Source organism: Procambarus clarkii, chromosome 76, assembly GCF_040958095.1.
Source record: "Procambarus clarkii isolate CNS0578487 chromosome 76, FALCON_Pclarkii_2.0, whole genome shotgun sequence".
Classification (NCBI taxonomy): domain Eukaryota; kingdom Metazoa; phylum Arthropoda; class Malacostraca; order Decapoda; family Cambaridae; genus Procambarus; species Procambarus clarkii.
The window spans coordinates 27,903,747-27,925,703 of record NC_091225.1 but is presented as its reverse complement, the minus strand read 5'-3'; the positions used below and the strand labels follow the sequence as shown (position 1 = coordinate 27,925,703).

Sequence of the window (21,957 nt, the reverse complement as noted above, 5' to 3'; positions counted from 1 at the left end):
TAAGTGAAGTAAGAGAGTATCAGTTCTTCCTGTGTAGATCTTAAATCAACCTCTAGACTGACCTTATGTGTAGCCAAGTATTCAGCACTGCTTATAGTTTTATTTGGGGACAGGGCCTTTTAGATCTCCCACATTGATAACTCTTAATGCTTACTACTGCCCCTACATCCAGATAATACTAGGCCCCATAGTACAAACACTCCCCATATATAACAGACGTAATGGAGGAGACATAAGATGCCCAACATTCACGTTTAGCTGTACGGATGACCCTATGGGCCACCACACTCACCTTCCAAACGAAAAGAAAAGAATCGGCCATCTGCTGACGGCGGTGTCTCTTCCAGGCTGCACGCTTACAGCGGACAGCCCGAGCACAGTCTGCATTCCACCAGGGAACGCACTTCTGTGTACCCTGAGAGGAAGAGCGAGGAGTAGAGCAGAGGGCAGCGTCGAAGACAGTGCCCTCTCCCTTCTGCCTCTCCCTCGCTCTCTCCTCCTTTTTCATGACAGAGACAGTAGCACTGAGGGTAAAGAGGTTCCAGTCCGCTTTCGCAAACTGCCACCTAGGGAAGGAGAGGGGAGGGCGAAAAGAGAAAAAGGAAACAAGGATGGGGAAATGGTCACTGCCATGGAGGTCATCAAGAACCTGCCACTTGAAATCTAAGTAAAGAGAAGAAGAGCAAAGAGAAAGATCAAGACCGGAAAGGGTGCGAGTCCGAGAGTTCAAATGCATGGGCTCACCAGAATTCAGAAGAGACAGGCAAGAAGAGAGGATAAACATCTCAAGAAGGCGACCCCGGGTGTTCATCAGAACATCACCCCAAAGGGAATGATGACAATTGAAATCACCCAGCAGGAGCACAGGCTCTGGCAAGGAGTCCAGTAAGTGTTTCAGATCAGGAAGAGAAAGCGGGACACTCAGGGGGAGATAAATGGAACAGTGTACCATTTCCCCACAAAGATACGAGCAGCAGAAGAATGGAGAGACTAAGGAAAAAGTAAGGGGACAAAGGGAACATCAGAGCGAATCAAGAGAGCAGAAGAGTTAGGAGCCCCAGCTGTTCTGGAGGGGGGGGGGGGGGGGAAAGAGAGAAAGGAATAGCCACGAAAGCGACCAGGATGAGCACCCAGCATCGGCTCCTGAAAACAGACACAAAGGGGCGAAAACCACGAAATCAGAAGTTGGCGTTCAAGGAAATTGGCATAATAACCTCGAACGTTCCATTGAAGAATAGACATCGACGAGAAGAGAAAGGACAACAACAGAGAACAAGGAAGAAACAAAGGCGAAAGAGCAACAGAGCACATTAAAGAATGTCAGGGTTGGTATCAGGGTCAGCAAAGTCAGGGTTAGGGGGCATGGGTAAACTGAGCAAAGACGGAGGGAAGGAAGCGGGAGAACAAATCAGAGGTGGACGGGTGGGGTCCGGAGGAGGCAACCAAGAGAAGCAGTCAAGGACAGCAGCAGGAAGAGAGGGAGGAGAAAGAGGGGAGCGCACCTCAGAAAGGGCAGCAACCGACAGGGAAGCGGGGGCCAAAGAAACCTCCATAGCAGGAACAGGGGGCGCAACCACCGAAATGGGAGGGAAAGGAGCGATAGAGGCAAAAGTAGGGGCCAAGGAAGAAAGCGAAACCTTCTTACCCGCCGGGGAGGAGGAAGGAGAGGAGCCAGGCTTACGCTTCTGACTTAAAGAGACAGGTGTCCCTGCAACTACGTACCGGGCAACGGATTCTAGCGTCTCAACAGGAAAAGCTGAACGAGCGCACACAACGGCCGTTTGGAGAGCGATGAACACCAGCCCGCACCGACAGGCGGCGGAGAGAGTCAAGAGACGGAGGGGAAGGATGGGAAGGAGGATTGGAGGGAGACGAGGAAGAAGACACAGGAGACAAGACAGACCGGGTAGAAAGAAGGGGAACCCCAGACAGAGGACCAGGAGGTGGACCCTTCGGGACAGAACTGAAAGGAACAGAGGAGGGGGCAGTGGGCGTATCAGGGTCCAAAGGCCCGGAAACGGTTGTGAGTCTGAGGAAGGTGGGAAGGACGAGGAGAGGAAGAGCCCAACACACGAGCATAAGAGATATTAGCATAAGGCGGGAGCCAGCGGACCTGGCGCCTCGCCTCAGGAAAAGATAAACGCTCCCGGTGCTTCAAGTTGAGGACGGCTGCATCAAGCTTGTAATGGACACATGCACGGGAAAAGGTAGGATGGGCCTCACCGCAGTTGAGGCAACGAGCCCGGGGAGAAGTGCACTCCGACGTAAAGTAACCTTCGCCACCACACAAAGGACAGAGACAGTCCCAGAGCAGCGGAGGGCACCATGCCCAAACCTCCAGCACTTGTTACAGAGCCTAGAAGGAATTTACTCCTGGACAGAGCACCTGGCACCAGCAAGAATGACAGAGGGTGAAAGGGTCGTACCATCAAAGGTAATCTTCACAACCCGAAGGGGTTCACGGCGACTACCACGAGGGGGACGAGTAAACGTGTCCGCCTGGAGAATAGAATGGCCCTGTGCATCAAGGATATGTCGAATATCGTCGTGGCAGTCCCGCAGATTCCGAACACCGGTCGCAACATGGGGCGGGAGGAGAATAGTGCCAACACTGGCATTCAACTGAGCATTCTTTGAGACCCGAACAGAGGTCTTGCAAAGGCAGGATAAGGCAGCCAAGCGGGAAGCTGCATCCTGAGAAGGAACAGCAACAACACGTGTACCGAGACAAGTGGGGTTGAAGGTAACAGAGGCATCCAAGGAATCAACGAGATGTCAATGGAGGGAGAAATAATCAGGAGGCGCAGAATCAAGAGGGAGGAGATCAAAATATTTGGTCCACGAAGCGGGACCAAACAAGGCTTGATAGGTATCAGAACGGGAAGGAATCGGGTGAGGGCGGCCGTGTCGTGGACGGCGTTGAGAACCCCCAGAGAAAGAGGGGGGTTAAAAGAAGCAGTAGTTACAACTAGAGACGGAGCCGTGCCAGGGGACGAGGTAGTCACCACTGGGGGCTTGGGGCTCGACCCAACCACAGAGGGAGGGAGGGGAGCTGAGGGGAGGAGTCAGAGAGTCCAAAGTAGGAGCAAGGTCAGGGCCCAATGCAGCAGAGGCTACAGAGCCCGGTCTTCCAACACGGACAGACTCGGGGGCTTGGTCGCCCACCCCACGAGCCTGAGAAGGTAAAGGAGAAACTGAAACATCGGTTAACATCGCTACAAAAAAGAAATATTCATTCACGAATGTGCCCCCCACACCCACCATGGAGCCACAATTATAGGCAGGACACCCAATAAGACGCTATAGCCGATCACGCCTGGGCCACCTAGGGGTGCGTCACAAGTATACGTCCCACAAACCGCCACCTTAAGAACCGACAGTCCGTCGAGATCGGGTTCAGTGACGAAAGGGGGATTGACAATAAAAGGTTCCCCTCGCTCTCGACGTTGGGTACTACAGTTCTACAGGTGCAAGAATATGCCTCCTCAATCACCCAGGCGTCAAAATAGAGGAAGTCTAAAGAAATAACCAAAACAAGCAAAAGGTTGGCAGGAAACGACAAGCAGATAGAAGATGGGAGAGAAAAACGAAACAGAAGGGAAAGGAAAAGTCGCTCAGCACAATTGGAGAGGACGGCAGCAGGACCACAAGGCTACAAAAGGACAGAGGACTGCCCAAAGGAGCATCACACTCCGGCAGCCGCCCACTAAGCCCCCTCACGGCATCAACAAGCTGAGCCGGGAGGGGGCCAAGCTTGTAAAGCATAAGGTAGTATTGAAAAGGTTATAGAAAAAGATCAATTTGTAAGGTAGTCTTGAAAAGGTCGCTTTGTATGATCCCTCACAGGAAAAGATTCAGTTTGCCTCACGAGTGTCTGTCAGTCAGAAAGAGATTCAGCTAGCCTCAAAGTGTCCGTCAGTTAGGAAGAGATTCAGGTATTCTTGAAAATATCTATGGAAAACACCACCATGGAAGCCGCTAACACTATTCATCTATGCTACTTGTATCAGATGCATCATCACTGAAGGCAGAAAACGATTCGTCTATGTATCATCTAAATATATTGTAGATAGCATAGGATTGCAAGGGTGATGCTCAGAGCTACAACTGGATACGCTTGCTGTGTCGTCCTCATAGGTGCTGTATCACTTGCATCCAACCTTTGCGTTAGGTCCTTATTGTGCATAGCTTCACCAATATTATGACCCTAATGTTCTTAAAACAGTAAGGTTTGAATTTCACTGACAGAGCACGATCTTTCATCACCCCCACAGAAAGGTGTTTGGGAGCCAGAGGCGCGTGCGACACCCATGGTTGCTTATTCAGTACTAACCCAGCCAGCAGCCCTAGGGCATTCTGGGAATTTTTTCCAAGATGGCTGCCTCTCACTGGAGGTCCTAAGAGTCCATTTCGTACAGAACCAACCTCGTACACATTTAGAATTGGTACCGAAAAATCAAGGAGTTTTCTCGGTTGGCGCAGTTAAGTGGTTAAACGGGTATGACCAATACATAATCTCGCGAGAGCCATTTCCCACCGCCGGTTTTGGTGGTAAGAGAAAGGCCGTGGTGACATGCTACCCTTAAGAGCACACAGCTTGTTACCAGTACCAGAAGATCAGTGATCCTGTTGCCGGGCAAGGATTGAGGAATGAATAACTGGGTAGAAGTCGAAATAAGGAACACCTTTGCGGGAAATGGGTCAAGTGCGGCTAGCCGCTTCCGCAACAGCACGCGCATTTAAGGAAACGCCTATTTGACTGGGAACCCAGCAAAACTCGACTGTCGGAAATCTACAGGAGATAATTAACAGTCATTATTGAATTTCGACGACTACAGGATGGACAGGATTAGAGAATTCCAGAGCCATTAGGGCACTGCGAGTCTACTACAACAAAGGAAGATTGACAGCGAGAAAGCAGTTCACGAAGAGCATTCAAAATTACATTGAGTTCTGCCATGAAGATGCCTCCAGAGGCAGGCGACACATACAGGTGCACTCAGGAAATACAACAGAGTAGCCTACATCATCAGCAGACTTGGATACATCTGTGAAGATGGAGATAAAGCAGGAGTGTGAATAAAAGTGAGCAAGGAAAATTCGTTTCAGAACTGTAGGAGGGGTAAAAGCTTTACTCATGTGGGGTCAAAACTTAGGAATAGGGACCCACAATAGGGGCAAAGATGGAATGACACAAGGAAAAACATTTGCACGACGATCCGAGAGAGAGAACCTTGCCAGCAAGACAGTCACACAGAAAGGGGAAGGTGGTGAAAGGGAACAGGGTCTACAGGAGGGGTAATGGTCAAAGTACGACATTAGCAAGAGTGAGGGTGTTGTAGGGACCGCGCAAAGTAGTGAAGACAGTAACGATCACACTGATCCTGTAGACACAGGATGCCGGTTACAACATACAGGCTCTGGGTAGGAATCAAACGAAAGGCACCAGAACTGAGGCGTAGCCTAGTACAGTGAAGAGCATCAAGACGACGAAGAGTTGAGGGAAAGGCAGAAGTAGGTAATTATCAAAAAGAAGGCACCAAACCGGGAAGGTTATGTAGCACTATCAAATGTGTGGGATAACCAGAGGGCGCTAAATATAACCAAGGACGCTAATACGAGAACAGAAACGCATAAGGCGAACGATATCAAAAGTATCCGAGTCACCAAGAATACCATTAAGATACAAACAACAGCGAGGGACGGTCGGAAAACAAGACACAAGCTCGTCCCGGAAGTCAGGACATTCAACAAGGATGTGCACGACCGTAAGAGGGACAATGCAATTAGGATAATGTGCACTCTACATTATTAAAACAGTTAACACTGAAAAGCATCACTGAAAGTACTCAGAGTATGGGTAACGATGTGTATCAGTGCTATACCGACGGCTCTGTAGAAGAATGTGGACGATGTACCGAATGTGCATGTAATATATTTGAACACATACAGCAATGAAGCACGTCAATGACTGGGCAAGTACAACTCAAACCGAACTTGCAGGCATATACCTTGCCACTGAATTTTTAAAAGACAAAGGCAGTGGACTTTTATACTGTGACTCGCAGAGTGCACTCCTGGCATTGAACGCACATAGTAGTGACACCCAGAAAATAGTCAGTGATATTCGAATAAATGTTTTAGCTGCTAAAGAAAACAGATTTGAAATTAAATTCCTATGAATACCATCACATGTTGGCATCTCAAGGCATGACACTGTTGATATGCTTGCAAAGAAAGCCTGTAGAAAACCAGTGGTAGAAATTGATATGGGTGTTTCATTAGCAGTGACAAAGAACCAGCGTTAAATGTAATGAAACGCCATTTTCTGGGTGAGACCCGCAGGCTCCCCGGAGCTTTACCGGCTGATATGCTAATGTCAGACTTTGGCATCAGTCATGTGTATGGAGTTCTAGGGCCTACCAGGGACCACGAGCCAGAACCTGGCCCCCTCAGAGAGGCAAGGGGAGCAATGGCCTATAGAAACCCCCGTGTGGTTGGAAGCATTCTATGTCTGCCATCGACTGGGTCAAGCATCCAGAAAGGTAAGCATTCCAAAACAAACCCCTATTCTGGTGAAAATTGCTACCTAAGCCAAACTAGTGGATAGAACTCTTCAACAGAAAACAAGGAAACTAGTATGACGTCATACGTCACCGCGCCGCTGTCTGCGCAGCTCCCCCCCTCCCCGGGAGGGGGAAGGGGGAGCCCCAGACCTCCCACGCCGGCTATCCACCCATCAGTTCTGAGGCTGGATGTCAAAACACGCGAAAAACGCTGACCGGAGGGAGGGAGGGTTGCCGGGGAGCCTCCGGGTCTCACCCAGAAAATGGCGTTTCATTACATTCAACGCTGGTTTTCTGGGGGGAGCCCCGTCGGCTCCCCGGAGCTAACTACCCACAGAGGAAGGTCAAAGGGACAAAACCGGGAGGCGGACACCACGCACCCCCCAAGGAGGCGAGACAACCGGCAGCAAACGCCAACCCAAGGCGCCACAGCCCCGAAAATCCCGGGAACAACACGAGAACCATGAGCAGCAAGGCCCCTGCACGAACACCAAAAATCCAAGCCCGAAAGACTGCAAGGCCACGTCGCCCAGACGGCAGCGAGAGCAGCGAAGCCACGAACGCCACCAGCATGAGGGAAGAACACAGGCAGCTTAGCCGCAAGAACACGGCTGACCACCCGGGACACCATCACCCGCGAACCGGGAAGAACAGAACCGGATCAACGCAAAACGCGCTCCGAACCCAAACGCCGTGGCACGCAAACAACAGCGGAGGGCCGCCACTGAACACAAAAACGACACACCCCCGGCCCGACCAACGAAGCACCAACAAACCCTGGACCCCTCCAGAATGCAGCAGCCCCACCCCGCGCCAGAAAAGGTGGAGACTGCTGCCATCAAACAACCAAAACGCTAAAACCGAAGGAGCAAGAAAACTCAGCGACTCGACCCCCAGAGGCAAAGGTCCAAAGGAAAGAGCCTACGAAAAAACACACCGGAACCGAAGGGGCACTACCAACCGAGGAGAAGACAGAGCACGCTGACCAGAGACCAGGATGGTGCAAGCGGCGCACGAACAGGCCGGAGGTGAAACGACGCACAAGACAGCTGACTAACGGTGCAGAAGCAACACCAAGACCGAAAGCAAGCTGAAGCGGCTCCGCCTGCGCCGCACGAAAAGAGGCGACAGTATGTGGCAAGACGACGGCCCCCAACCCCCACTAGAAAACCAAGCCAACAAGAGTAACCACCTAAGAAGGGACAGGAAAAGGAAGGACCACCAAAATACCCCATACTGCCGCCAAGAGAAGCACGCAGGTGGGACACCTACCACGAAGCCACCCGACCACCAACCGGAGGCGAGACCACAAGACAGAACATAAGCAGCCCCGACAAGGCCCCCCGGAGCCCAGGAAAAAAGGCGGAGCCGCGAGAAGATCTCGGGCGCGACCACCGAAATCCAGGCGGCACAAGGAGATGGAACGTCTGCCGAACAGAAAAAACTCCCCAAAGCATGCAAGCCCGCCAGGAGTTCAGAAGCGACGGGTCCGACGCGAGACATCGCAAGAACCCCCCCCCCCAAAAAAAAAAAAAAAAACGGCAGGGCAAGCTAGGAAAACCAAAGAAGGCGGAAGGGTCGCCGCCAGAACAGGACCCGAACCAAGGGGCACGAACAACTGCAATAGACCGAGACAAAGAAGCACATCACAGGACACAGGCTGACCAACGCCTAAGAACAAACGCAGAACATCCCTGCTGCAGAGGAGGCAGGAAGAAAGAGCAGAAGCACAAAAAAAACAGGAGAACAACCAGGGGTGGACAATCAGGCAGGGACAAAAACCGCACGCAATCCCCAGGCACAAAACGGCAGCAAAGTGCCACTCCACAACCGGACACAGGAACAAGGACACGCCACCGTGAAACACGGTACCAATGCACACGTGCAGCAGCAGCAGCAACAGGCACCACTGCAACATGTAAATAGCAACCCCTCTGCAAAGGCAGAGAACGGAGCAGGCAGACCCCAGACAGGGCCAACGGAGACACGACAAAAACCTTGCAGGCCCAGAAACCTGCACCAGGCGACCGACGGCGGAGAAACCCCGCTCGATACCTGCTGGATGAGGTACTGGGAGCTCTTTTACACCTGAAGCCCGGCCCAAGGTCAGGCCAGACCGGCCAGAGGATGGCCCACCAGGCAGCTGCTAGGAGCAGTCCACAGGCCCACATACCCCCACAACCAGGACGGGCCGGAACTGCCATACGAAAACAGGCCAGTGCGCCCTGGAAGTCCACGGACGAACCAGCAAGAAGGCTTATGCTCGCAAGTAGGTCGTGTAACAAGCACAGACCACTGATGGTAATACAGTGTTCCCCAAAAGTGCCAATAGCACCACTGCACTCCACTGGTACTATCCCGCAGGTTCTACCAGATAGGCGGGACCCAAGAGCCAGAGCTCAAATCCTGCAAGCACAGCCAGGAGCCTCACCAGGTGAGTACAGAACCAACCCTACAACCCCCCCACCTCACAACATTAAAAAAGAAGGGTCCCCTGAATGACTCCAGCATGGGTTGGACATGCACATGAGGGGGACAGGAAGGGACAGTCACTGGTGTGCGAACGGTCTCAGTCGTACAAAAATATACCTAAATAAAGACAGGTATATAAACACCGCCGCATCCAGCACCCGGCCAAAAGACGCCAGACCGCAGAAACTCACCTGGCGAATGGTGGCACGAACTTGACACGACTCAACCGTGCCCAGAAGAACTTGGGAGCACCGCCAGGTGAAGACGCCAGAGCCGGACCCTGCCGGACCCGCAGGAGAACAGGGAGAGGCGAAGGAGGCGGTCCACACCCATGACACAGGGAAAACCGCGGAGTCCTCCCCACAACTGGGAACCAGGACACCTTGGCGCGAAGGGGCACATACCGCAGCCAGGGAGAAGAACGAGAGGCAAAGCACTGTAGCAAAAAAGGGGCGCAAAAACCCCAGCACTGAAACACCGCCCAGACCAAAACAAACTCCATGGCGCATGCGCATAACATGCTGGCCGAACCGCACACCCTCCCTGCGGGAAGGCGCCAGCCAAGACTACTGCACGAGAAAAGGAGCCAAAAGAGGAAGCAGGAACAATAAAACCGGCCAAAAAGCAAAGAGCCCAAAAAGGAACCCAACCGGGCGACAAGTAGCCCAACCGGGCGACAAGTAGCCCAACCGGGCGACAAGTAGCCCAACCGGGCGACAAGTAGCCCAACCGGGCGACAAGTAGCCCAACCGGGCGACAAGTAGCCCAACCGGGCGACAAGTAGCCCAACCGGGCGACAAGTAGCCCAACCGGGCGACAAGTAGCCCAACCGGGCGACAAGTAGCCCAACCGGGCGACAAGTAGCCCAACAGGGCGACAAGTAGCCCAACAGGGCGACAAGTAGCCCAACAGGGCGACAAGTAGCCCAACAGGGCGACAAGTAGCCCAACAGGGCGACAAGTAGCCCAACAGGGCGACAAGTACGAGGAGCCGACAGACGTTCCAATAATGCGGGAAGTAGCGAAAAACCTTCCCGTACCCTCGAGAACACAGAAGCCAACACTAGTCCCGAAGGCACACGAAGGCGCAGGCGCACCCGAGATCAGAAGTCACGCAGAACCCCACCGAACGGGGAAACATGACAAAAACACCGTCCCAAAAAGGGGCGGGAGGAAACATCCACCCACAGGATGGAACCAACCGACTCAAAGGCCAAGGAACCGAGCCCGGGGAGGGGCCGACGTCCAACAGCACGTACGGCGAGTGGGAAGGAAAGACCCCACTCCGCGTAACCACAAGCCCCGCCTAGAGGGGGATAAAACCCCCCACGGGGTCTAACGGGGCCAAGGCCCCCCCAAGTCAGCCCCTCCCCAGCCCCGGGGCCGAGCCGTTCACCCAAAGCCCCGGCCGTACCAGAAAACCGGGGCAGCCGTGAAAACACTAAGGAAGGGAGCCCACTGGCAGACTCATACAACACGGCTGGAGGAACAGGCCCAAATGCCCCCATCACTACCCCGGAAGGGGAATTCCCCGAGACTGCCCGAGTCTCAACACCACCAAAAACCCCGCCCCGAACCTACAGACAGTAAGGAACCGGATGCAGGCAGGAAGGGTGAACCAGGGGAAAGACAAGGGGTCGTGGATGGAACCGAAGCAACCAACACCCCCAAGTCCCAAAACGAACTACAACGGGGCAGCCCTGGGGCTCCCGGGGAGGAAACCACGAGAACGTTGCCACCACCAAGGCTCAAGTGCAACGCCCCTGCTGCCCGTACCCGCTTTGTTAGCACAACTGGGTAACCGAGCCACAACGAGCAACCAAACTCGCAGGACTCCGGGTCGAAGGTGTCACTGACCCCACAGGCAGCAGACGGAGGCAAAACAGAGTCACCCAGAGACAAAAGGTGAGAGCAACCCTCAAACTCGCTGGAAGCGAGGGGGGGACTCTGGGGTCACATCCATCGGACCCGCGCGCCCCCAATGGTTTCCCAGGGTCCCGAGCGCTTACTTTAAGAGGACTCGCGCTCAGGTAATCCCAGGCAGGGTAATGCTAACCGGCACCCAAAGCTACCAAACAACTTTTCTAAGAGCTGAACCCCCGGGACGTGTACACTCACGGGGACCTAGCAGGGGGTACCACCAGAAAATACTCAGAACACAAGGGACACAAGGGGCAAGAACGAAGGCAGACTCCCCCCCCCACCAGGTAGATAAACAAAAAGAAAAAGAAAACCCCGCAAGAGGACAGCGTACCCAAGCGGAACAGAGCCGGTCGCTATGATTGGTAAAGACAAGCTGCACAGTACCCCGCGCCCCACCAGTGCAAACACTGCCCCTTACTCTAAGGTGAACAAGGGAGACAGAACACCCGAGCACACAAAGAGCGGCCGAAAACCAAGCAGTAAACGGCCAAGCAGGGGCAGGACCCAAGGAACTTGTGGAAGATGGCCCCAAGGGCAGTACTTACAGGGCACCTAGGGAAGGGAACCCTAGGCGCATGCAGCCCGAGTACTGAAGAATCACTCCCGGCTCACGCACCACCTAGAAAAAAGACACCACACTCTAGGTACAGTGCTGAAACAACCACTGGAGCCGGAGCACATAACCATTGCCTATAGCCTCAGCCGAAGAACTGATGGGTGGATAGCCGGCGTGGGAGGTCTGGGGCTCCCCCTTCACCCTCCCGGGGAGGGGGGAGCTGCGCAGACAGCGGCGCGGTGACGTATGACGTCATACTAGTTTCCTTGTTTTCTGTTGAAGAGTTCTATCCACTAGTTCGGCTTAGGTAGCAATTTTCACCAGAATAGGGGTTTGTTTTGGAATGCTTACCTTTCTGGATGCTTGACCCGGTCGATGGCAGACATAGAATGCTTCCAACCACACGGGGGTTTCTATAGGCCATTGCTCCCCTTGCCTCTCTGAGGGGGCCAGGTTCTGGCTCGTGGTCCCCGGTAGGCCCTAGAACTCCATACACATGACTGATGCCAAAGTCATATCAGCCGGTAAAGCTCCGGGGAGCCGACGGGGCTCCCCCCAGAAAGAATACTTAAACAAATATCTAATGCAGATCTCACCAACCTAACAAATTCACAAAGACCTGAAAGTTGAAGTATTAAATATTATGATGTATATCGTGAGGAAACATTCACATACGGGACTATAGAACAAGAACCTGGCAATGTGATGTTATAGTGGCCAGAATACGCCTGGGATATAGACGTATCTGGCAGCTTTCTCAAAACCCAAATGTCGAGTACACAATGTGTCAACTTTGTGAAAGAGAAAACATGCACTCTCTTGAACATTATATTGTAGATTGACTGACTTTTGCCCTCCTGGGCTAAGGTATGCTGAACTGTGTAATTACTATATGAGTACTGGAACACTTGATGATATATTGGACTTGTACCCAAGATTAACCATGTAATGTATCAATTATACAATGTATGTATGTGATGTAACTATATAACCTGAGCTTGTAAAAAAACCTTAATCACCTTCAGTGATTAAGCCATGGTGCTTAATCACCTTCAGTGATTAAGCACTTAATTGCACACTAGTTTCTCTATCAGCATCTCACCCTGTCAGAGTAAAAGAGACAAATGTATGTGAATGCATGTGTGTGTGTGTGTATATATGTATGTATATATGTATATATATGTGTGTGTGTGTGTATATATGTATATATGTGTGTGTGTATGTATATGAATGTGTATAAAGTATATATGGAAGCTGATCAGAATTACATTTCACCTTTGTAAATGCACATTACTGCCAAAATGCCAAAACATTCTGGCCAAAGGAGGAGCAAGGTCGGGGCCCAATGCAGCAGAGGCTGCAGAGCCCGGTCTTCCAACACGGACAGACTCGGGGGCTTGGTCGCCCACCCCACGAGCCTGAGAAAATAAAGGAGAAACAGAATTTAACATGAGGACGAAAAAGAAACATTCATTCACAAATGTGCCTCCACACCCACCATGGAGCCACAGTTAGAGGCAGGACACCCAACAAGAAGCTATTGCTGATCATGCTGGGGCCTCCTAGGGCTGTGTCGTGAGTATACGCCCCACAAACGCCACCTTAAGAACCGTCAGTCTGTTGAGATCGTGTTCAGTGATGAAAGGAGGATTGACAATAAAAGGTTCCCCTCGCTCTCGACTTTGGGTACTACAGTTCTACGGGTGCAGGAGTATGCTCCTCAAGCACCCGGGCGTCAAAATAGAAGTAGTCCAAAGGAATAACCAAAACAAGCAAAAGGTCGGCAGGAAACGACAAGCAGATAGGAGAAGAGGGGGGAGAAAAACGAAACAGAAGGAAAAGGAAAAGTTGTTCAGCACAATTAGAGAGGATAGCAGCAGGAGCACAAGGCTACAAAAGGGCAGAAGATTGTCCCAAGGAGCATTACACTCCAGCAGCCGCCCACTAAGCCCCACTCATGGCATCAACGAGCTGAACAGGGAGGGGGGAGGCAGAAGAGTAAGCAGGACAGCCGTAATTGAGTTTAGACAGCATGAGAAAGGAATGTAAAGAGAGCAAGCAGCATGCGCCCTTCAGCTCCCCAGGAAGTATGGGACAAGACCTTAAGTAAGTTAAGGGCTTTGAAGCATTCAACTTGAAGGTAAGAGATAAGGGGTGATTAAGACAAGCAAGTGTCAAAGATTAACTCAAAAAGTTTAACAGAATCCTTTATAAAAGAGGATTACTATAAAGAGGACAGAGTGGGGTCGAAGAACGACCTGCTTCCAAGTAAAGGTCATAGCACAAGTCTTAGTTGGAGAGAACTTGAAGCCATGATTGGTGGCCCAGGACGACATGGCATCAATCGCAAGTTGAAGCCGCCATTGGAGAAAAGGCGAGTCATCACCTTGACAGCAGAGGGTAAGATCATCAACATAGAGAGCTGAGAAAATGCCAGAGGGATGGGAGGAAAGAAGACCATTGAGGGTTACCAGGAAAATAGTAGTGCTCAGAACACAACCTTGAGGTACACCTTCGTATTGCCGAAAAGAGGCAGAGAGGTTCCCTTAGAATCTCATTCTAAGGGAACGACAAGAGAGGAAGATCTTGAGTTAGAGAGGGAGATTGCCACGAAGGCCAAAAGAACAGAGTTGGAACAGAATGTGGTATCTCCAGGTGGTGTCATACGCCTTTTCCAGGTCCAAAAGGACTGCAACCACGAAGGTCTTCACAGCAAAGGTAGTACAAACATAGACCTCTAAGTTCAGGAGGACATCAGTCATGCAGCAACACTTGCGAAAGCCAAATTGAGAAGGAGAGAGGGGGGGGGGGCGATAGCATTCCAAGAACCATATCAGACAGACACTGACCATACATTTAAAGAGGTTGCAGACACAACTCATTAAAGCAATGGAGCAAAAGTCTTTAGGGAATGACCACAGAGAACTAGGTTTTCAAATAGGAAGAATAACCGCCTCAAGTCAGTCCTTGGGAACTGATGACAACTCCCAGACACTTATAAACATTCAGGAAATACTGAAATATGTATGGAGGGAGATGTCAAAGTATTACATAATGAATATCAAATAAACCCGCCGCTGTAGAACCGCAGAAGGCCAGGGCAGACTGGAGTTCTGAGAGAGAGAGAGGAGCGTTATAGAGAAGATGAAGAGGCGTTTGAAAATCTAAGTGACAAGATTTAAGAAGAGGCTTAAGAGTAAGGAAAGGAGGAAGATGAGAATCGGAGCTAACAGTTGAAAAGTGTGAACCCAGTTCGGTTTTGACCGAGACCGGATCTGCCACAACAGAACCACAGAGGTGAAGAACTGGCAAGACATCTGGAAAAAACTTACCCACTAACTTGCAGATTTCCTCCCAGATCAGGGGCAGAGGGGTGTTAGACATAATAGTGGAAATGAAAGATCTCCAACTCTCACTCTTAGTCATACATATGGCCCTACGGGCCACTACACTTGACTTCTGGCGCAAAAGCAAAGAATCAGGCGTCCATCAACAACGGTGTTTCCTCCATGCCGCACGCTTACAGTGGACAGCCTGAGCACAGGCTGCATTCCACCAGGGAACGCACTTCTGTGCACCCCGGGAGGTAGAGCGAGGAGGGCAGCATCAAAAACTGTCATGAAAGGAGGAGGGGGGCTCGGGAAAGAGGAAAATCAAAGAGGTTGGAAAGAGTAACACAAAGGTAAAGAGGTTCCAAACAGCCTTGTCAAACTTCCACCTAGGGAAGGAGAGGGGAGGGTGAGAAGAAAAGAAAAGTGAGATGGATGGGGAAAAGGTCACTGTTATGTAGGTCATCAAGAACCCGCCAGGTGAAGTCCATATAAAGAGAAGATGAGCAGAAAGATCAATACAGGAAAGGGTGGGGAATCAACATGAGTGGGTTTGCCAGAATTCACTAGTTATAAATGAAGAGAAGTGAGCACAAATGGTTCAAGAAGGCATCCCCGAGTGTTTGTCAGAATTTCTCCCCAGAAGGTATGCTGACAGTTAAAATCATCCAAAAGGAGCACAGGCTCTGGTAAAGAGTCCAACAGGTGTTTAAGATCATGAAGAGAAAGCGTAAAATTTGAGGGGAGATAAACGGAACAGACTGTATACCATTTACTCACAAAGATACGGACCACAAAACACTGAATGGGTGACTGAAAAAGTCGGGGGATGAAGGGAATATCATGACAGATCAAGAGAGCAGTAGAGTTATGCGCAGTAAAAGCTGGAGGGGAAAAGAGAAAGTAATAACCATACCAAGTAAGTTTTATTGTTTTCTTTTGGGAGGGAGTTCTTTGGTTGTTCTACCTCTTCCCCTCACTTCATTACACACGCAAATCACAATAGCGTGATGCTTCAATGAACAAATCCACAAGGGCCGTGACGAGGATTTGAACCGTCAAAAGAGGTAGAACGGCCTATTGACATAGCTAGAGTGCATGGGGGAGTTGTGTAAAACCCTGGTTTGTGTCTCGAAGAGGCTGCAGGATTCAAGTAAGTTCAGTAAAACTTCTGGTTTCAACTCTTTTTACCATGTCGTAGCTCAGTCGATAAGGCAGCGTCTGCGATGATCTAAGACGTAGGTTCAAATCCTCGTCACGGTCCTTGTGGATTTGTTCATTGATGCATCACGCTATTGTGATTTCTGTGTGTTTTTGACAATATTCAAATGACTTATGCTGTATGAATCCTAATGTGCTTTATTAGATTTGATTTTTGTTTAAAGTCTTTTTGACATTCTGAACAGTGATATGGTTTCTCTCCTGTATGAATCCTCATGTGTCTTATTAGAGATGATTTTTGTGAAAAGTCTTTTTGACACACTGAACAGTGATATGGTTTCTCTCCTGTATGAATCCTCATGTGTTTTATTAGAGATGATTTTTGTGAAAAGTCTTTTTGACATTCTGAACAGTGATATGCATTCTCTCCTGTATGAATCCTCATGTGTGTTATTAGATTTGATTTAAGTGAAAAGTCTTTTTGACATTCTGAACAGTGATATGGTTTCTCTCCTGTATGAATCTTCATGTGTTTTATTAGAGATGATTTTTGTGAAAAGTCTTTTTGACACACTGAACAGTGATATGCATTCTCTCCTGTATGAATCCTCATGTGTGTTATTAGATTTGATTTAAGTGAAAAGTCTTTTTGACATTCTGAACAGTGATATGGTTTCTCTCCTGTATGAATCCTCATGTGTGTTATTAGAGTTGATTTAAGTGAAAAGTCTTTTTGACATTCTGAACAGTGATATGGTTTCTCTCCTGTATGAATCCTCATGTGTGTTATTAGATTTGATTTAAGTGAAAAGTCTTTTTGACATTCTGAACAGTGATATGGTTTCTCTCCTGTATGAATCCTCATGTGTGTTATTAGAGATGATTTTCGTGTAAAGTTTTTTTGACATACTGAACAGTGATATGGTTTCTCTCCTGTATGAATCCTCATGTGTGTTATTAGAGATGATTTAAGTGAAAAGTCTTTTTGACATACTGAACAGTGATATGGTTTCTCTCCTTTATGAATCCTTGTGTGTGTGTTATTAGCCATAATTTATTTTTAAAGTCTTTCAGACACATTCTACAGTGATATGACTTTTCTCCTGAACGGTCACTTATTTATATTTTGATATTTTTTAAAGTAGTTGTAGTACATTACTACTACTAAAGTAGTAGTAATGTATTTATTTTTTTCTCTAAATGTTTTGTATGCTATTATGCGAGATGTTTTCATAATATAATTTTAAACATTCAACACTGATGACATTTTTCTTTTGAATAAATATTTGTACAGTTTTCTTGATTGTATAAACCTTTACAGCTATTTGATCCAATAAGCAAGTATTATCTAATGAAATATTCTACATTTCATTAGTTAAGTCTTGTAGACAATTATTACTAGTATTTGTCTCCTTTATAAATTGTTGTGTTCTTTATAAATCTTAGTAATATATTTTTTATATAATTTTAAATGCATGAGCTTTTATTTATTACTAAAGCAAATATTGTTAAGAGATGCCAAAAACACTTGGACTGTCGGATACATAAATAATTCAAGTAACTACATAGTAATCAGTATAGAGTAACCAGAATAGAGCACACAGGTTATAGTGTTAACTCTGTTGTCAATAGATGGCACTCAATATCAGATAAGCAATTGGAATAATCTAACTTTTGTAGGAATATAAAGCAATTTAATTACTTGTCAAAGACACAAGAGAATGGAAAAAAGTTACAATATGTAAACCACTGGTATTATTCATAAATAGTAAGATAATATTGTGCTTATTATATTATAAAATGTGCTAGACATAAAATATACTCTACAATATTTCCTGTGAATCAGCAAGTGTAAAAGCAAACATACAAATCTACGTCTCCACATGCGTTCACCAGCAGGAAAGTTAGTGTCCGTGTATAACTTTGTAAACATTACAAACAAATCTTGTGGCAATTTTTTTTTTTAAGATTTAGCAAAATGTCTTTGTATAGGAAAATTAAATATATTATAAATTTATTTATAATTATACTGTTTTATCATACTGTACATATAGCAACAGCAGAGAGGGATGGTTTATTATAAATACAGCCACAGTATTAAGATGTTTCACTACAGAACCTTATTATAAACATCACCACAGAACTATGGGATGTCTTATTATATATATAACCACAGAACTGAGGGATGTCTTATTATATATATAACCACAGAACTGAGGGATGTCTTATTATAAATATAACCACAGAACTGATGGATGTCTTATTATAAATATAACCACAGCACAAGAGTCAGGTACAGTGGACCCTCATGTGGTCTGTCATTTGCAAAAATATATGTATGTGATTTTTACAAGAACTTACTGATCCAATGTACCACGCACATTGTTATTTTTATATCCCCTATACCATTCATGTACATATGTAAATAAATAAATAAATTCTGAGCATTAAGAACACTGATATATTATCTTATTTGGAGAGCCTTTTGAGCTTAAGAGCAAATTACCTAAGAAAAAATTCATAATTACTATACAGTATAAAGATTATTTATTTTAAATGCTTTCTCAACATTTACAATGGCTCACATAGGAGAAAAAGTATGTAATGTTTTAAAACTGAAAATATATATAAAACTTTTTTATATTAGAACCTAATTATAAAAATAATTAATTTGAAAATCTTAAAATGTTTTCTTGCCAAACAATAGTATTAAAAACAATACTGTACCACATACACAATGAACTAATAAATACTGAGATTTTAAAATTAATGATACACCAAATTTAATTTAAATACACATTTTCTTTGTTACCATAGTGCATGAGATGTTAATAATGCATGACATATTGATAATACATATAGTCATTCACATGAGATGTTAATAATGCATGACATATTGATAATACATATAGTCATTCACATGAGTGTGCTGAAGACAGTCTTACCCATCTACATGTAATATTTCTTACACCATAATGTGTTTCATAATGCTGCTGACAACATGTATGCAGTATATCTGACAGTGTGTGTGGATGCTGACACTGCAGGTATTATTCAATACCACTGGGTCCTGACACTGCAGGTATTATTCAATACCACTGGGTCCTGACACTGCAGGTATTATTCAATACCACTGGGTCCTGACACTGCAGGTATTATTCAATACCACTGGGTCCTGACACTGCAGGTATTATTCTTCTGGTGACTGTAGGAGCTGTGAAAGAAAGGATTGAGAGATGACCAAGTCGTTTAAAGTCAACAAATACCAAATACAGAATCTTTGAAATCTAGTAAAGATTTCCCAAATAGGCTTTTTTTTTAATAATTCCAATACTATAATGGGTCTTTCTCCAAATAAAACAAAGATAAACAGTATAGGTAAAATATAGAAGCCAGCAGACTATAAACAGGTACAAATCCCTGCGCAGGCATCTTAGCAGATACAGTACATATAAAAAGGCAAACATAATTCCAATCTACAAAAATGGTATCCGAGAAGACCCTCTAAATTATAAACCCGTATCATTAACAAGTATGGTAGTTAAAACATTAGAAAAAAATAGCTAACACCAAATGGGTTGATCCATTGTTGTTAACACAACAATGGGTAGAACACCTGGAGAATACAATAATGACATCATAATGGACAGACGGTATGGTTTTCGAACAGGAAGATCCTGTGTAACAAATCTACTTAGTTTTTATGAATCACAGAGATTCTACAGGAAAGAGATGGTTGGCCAACTGTCTATCTGGACCTAAAAGACCAGCATTGATGTAATGAAATGCAATCTTCTGGGTGAGACCAGAGGCTCCCTGGAGCTATCCGGGCTGATATGAGTGAATTAGACCGTGGCATCAGCCAAGTGAATGGAGTTCTTAGGCCTAACAGGGACCACAAACCAGAACCTAGGCCCCCCTCAGAGAGGCACGAGGAGCAATGGCCTATAGAAAGCCTCGTGAGGTTGGAAGCATTCTATGTCTGCCATCGACCAAGACAGGCACCAAAGAAAGGTAGGTACCCCAAAGCAAACCCTATCTGATTAAAAAAACCAGCGTTGAATGTAATGAAACGCCATTTTCTGGGTGAGTCCCGGAGGCTCCCCGGAGCTATCCATGGCTGATATGGATACCCTAACTATTTTGCATCAGTCGATGTGGGTGGCGTTCTAGGCCTACCGGGGACCATGAACCAGAACCTGGTCCCCCTCAGAGAGGCATGGGGAGCAATGGCCCATAGAATTGCACATGTGATTTGGAGCATTCTATATCTGCCATCGACTGGGACAGGCACCCAGAAAGGTAAGCGCCACAAAACAAACCCTTATTCTGGTTAACAACAAAAATCGACAAACGAGTGGACAGAACTCCCCCAGGAAAATGAACTAACAAGCATGATGTCACACGAGCCTCGCCGCCGCATGTCTGCGCAACTCCCCCCTCCCCGGGAGGGGGAAGGGGGAGCCCCAGACCCCCGCGCCGGCGATCCCCGCGCCGGCGATCCCCGCCCCAGTTCTGAGGCTGGATATCAAAACCGCAAAAAAAACGCCGACCGGAGGGCGGGAGGGTGCTGGGGAGCCTCCGGGACTCGCCCAGAAAATGGCGTTTCATTACGTTCAATGCTGGTTTTCTGGGGGGAGCTCCTACGGCTTCCCGGAGCTTATTCACCAAAGACTACCTAAGAAAACAAGGGGACATACCCGGGAGGCGGTCGGTGAACCACACCTCAACATGAAGTTGAGACAACCCAAGGACCCCTCCGGAAAACAGCAGGCACATCATTCGCTAGAAAAAGGGAGAACGGCTGCAGACGAAGAGACCTATGACCACGACCACAGGAGCCAAAAACCACTGCGCCTGAGAAGAGCATGAAGCTCTGCCACACGACCCCCAGAGGCCAATGCCAACATAAAAAGAGAGCCGAGGCAAAGAAAACCTGAACCGAAGGAGCCACAACAACCAAGGAGAAGAAAAACAGGAGAGCACCCGGTCCAAAGACCAGAACGGCACAGGCAGTGCACGAGCAGGCCGGAGGTGAAACAATGCACGAGACAGCCTGCGAAACGGCACAGAAGGAACATCGATACCAAAAGCTAGCAGCAGAAACCAAGGTGCCAGACCCAGGAACGGCCCCAAGTGCCTATACATCCTCCGCAAGCCAATCCTATGAGAGCCCCAGGAGGGAAAAGAAAATGCAGGACCAAAACCAAAATGCCACAAGCATGCAAGTCCACCGCCACAAGTGCAGCCGACAGGGAAGGATCCCGCATAAGGAGCCGCCCCGCAGCAACATCCCGCAGAAGGGCAGGAGCGAAAAGACTCATTAAGAGGAGCAAAATCGCCCCCAGGAAAATGAGTAGTGCCGAGACAGCGCTAAGAGAAGAGATATGAACAGAATAACAAGGCCAAACACCCAGAAACTGCCTGGAATAGGACCCACAAGCCCTAGAAAAGACCAGAGGGAAGCTCAACCGAATGACGACAGACGTACCAGAAAACGGGAAGGAGCAAAACCGTCCCGAACCTTCGAGAAGAAAAAGAAGCAAACACAAAGGACGAAGGCACAAAAACTCCATCACACCCGAGACCAAAAGTCATGCAGAAACCCCAAGAAGATGGGGACATGACGGAGAAGGCCCGTCCCGGAAAAAAGGGGCGAAGACCGTAGAAAAACACCCACCGACAGGACAGAAGCAAAGGTCAAAATGGACAAGGAAACCAAGCCCAGGGAGGGGCCGACGCCCACAAAGCACGTGCGGAAAGGGGGGAACAGAAAAACCCCACACCACAAAACCGCAAGCCCCGCCCAGAGGGGTAGAAATACCCCGGCGGGGACCAACGGGGCCTGAGGCCCCTCACGTTAGCCCCCCCCCCCAGCCCCGGGAACCCACCCTGCAGGCCCTGGGGCCGAGCTGTCCCCCCAAAGCCCCAGCGTCAAGAAAAACCCCGGG

The 21,957-nt window shown here is 48.2% G+C and overlaps 1 protein-coding gene across 4 annotated transcripts in view; it reads right to left on the bottom strand.

The window, feature by feature from the left end:
* LOC123753455 (zinc finger protein 271-like) overlaps positions 1 to 21,957 on the bottom strand; it is a 351,329-nt gene that overhangs the window by 125,356 nt on the left and 204,016 nt on the right. For 3 of the 4 annotated variants that reach the window (XM_069313762.1, XM_069313763.1, XM_069313764.1), the window contains one exon: positions 15,753 to 19,220. The exons of the other annotated variant lie outside the window; for it this stretch is intronic. In XM_069313762.1, coding sequence (XP_069169863.1) covers positions 16,179 to 17,057 — 879 coding nt within the window. In that variant the 5' untranslated portion in view covers positions 17,058 to 19,220 and the 3' untranslated portion in view covers positions 15,753 to 16,178. Of the gene's footprint in view, positions 1 to 15,752; positions 19,221 to 21,957 lie in introns of those variants that run through there. 4 annotated transcript variants of the gene reach the window in all.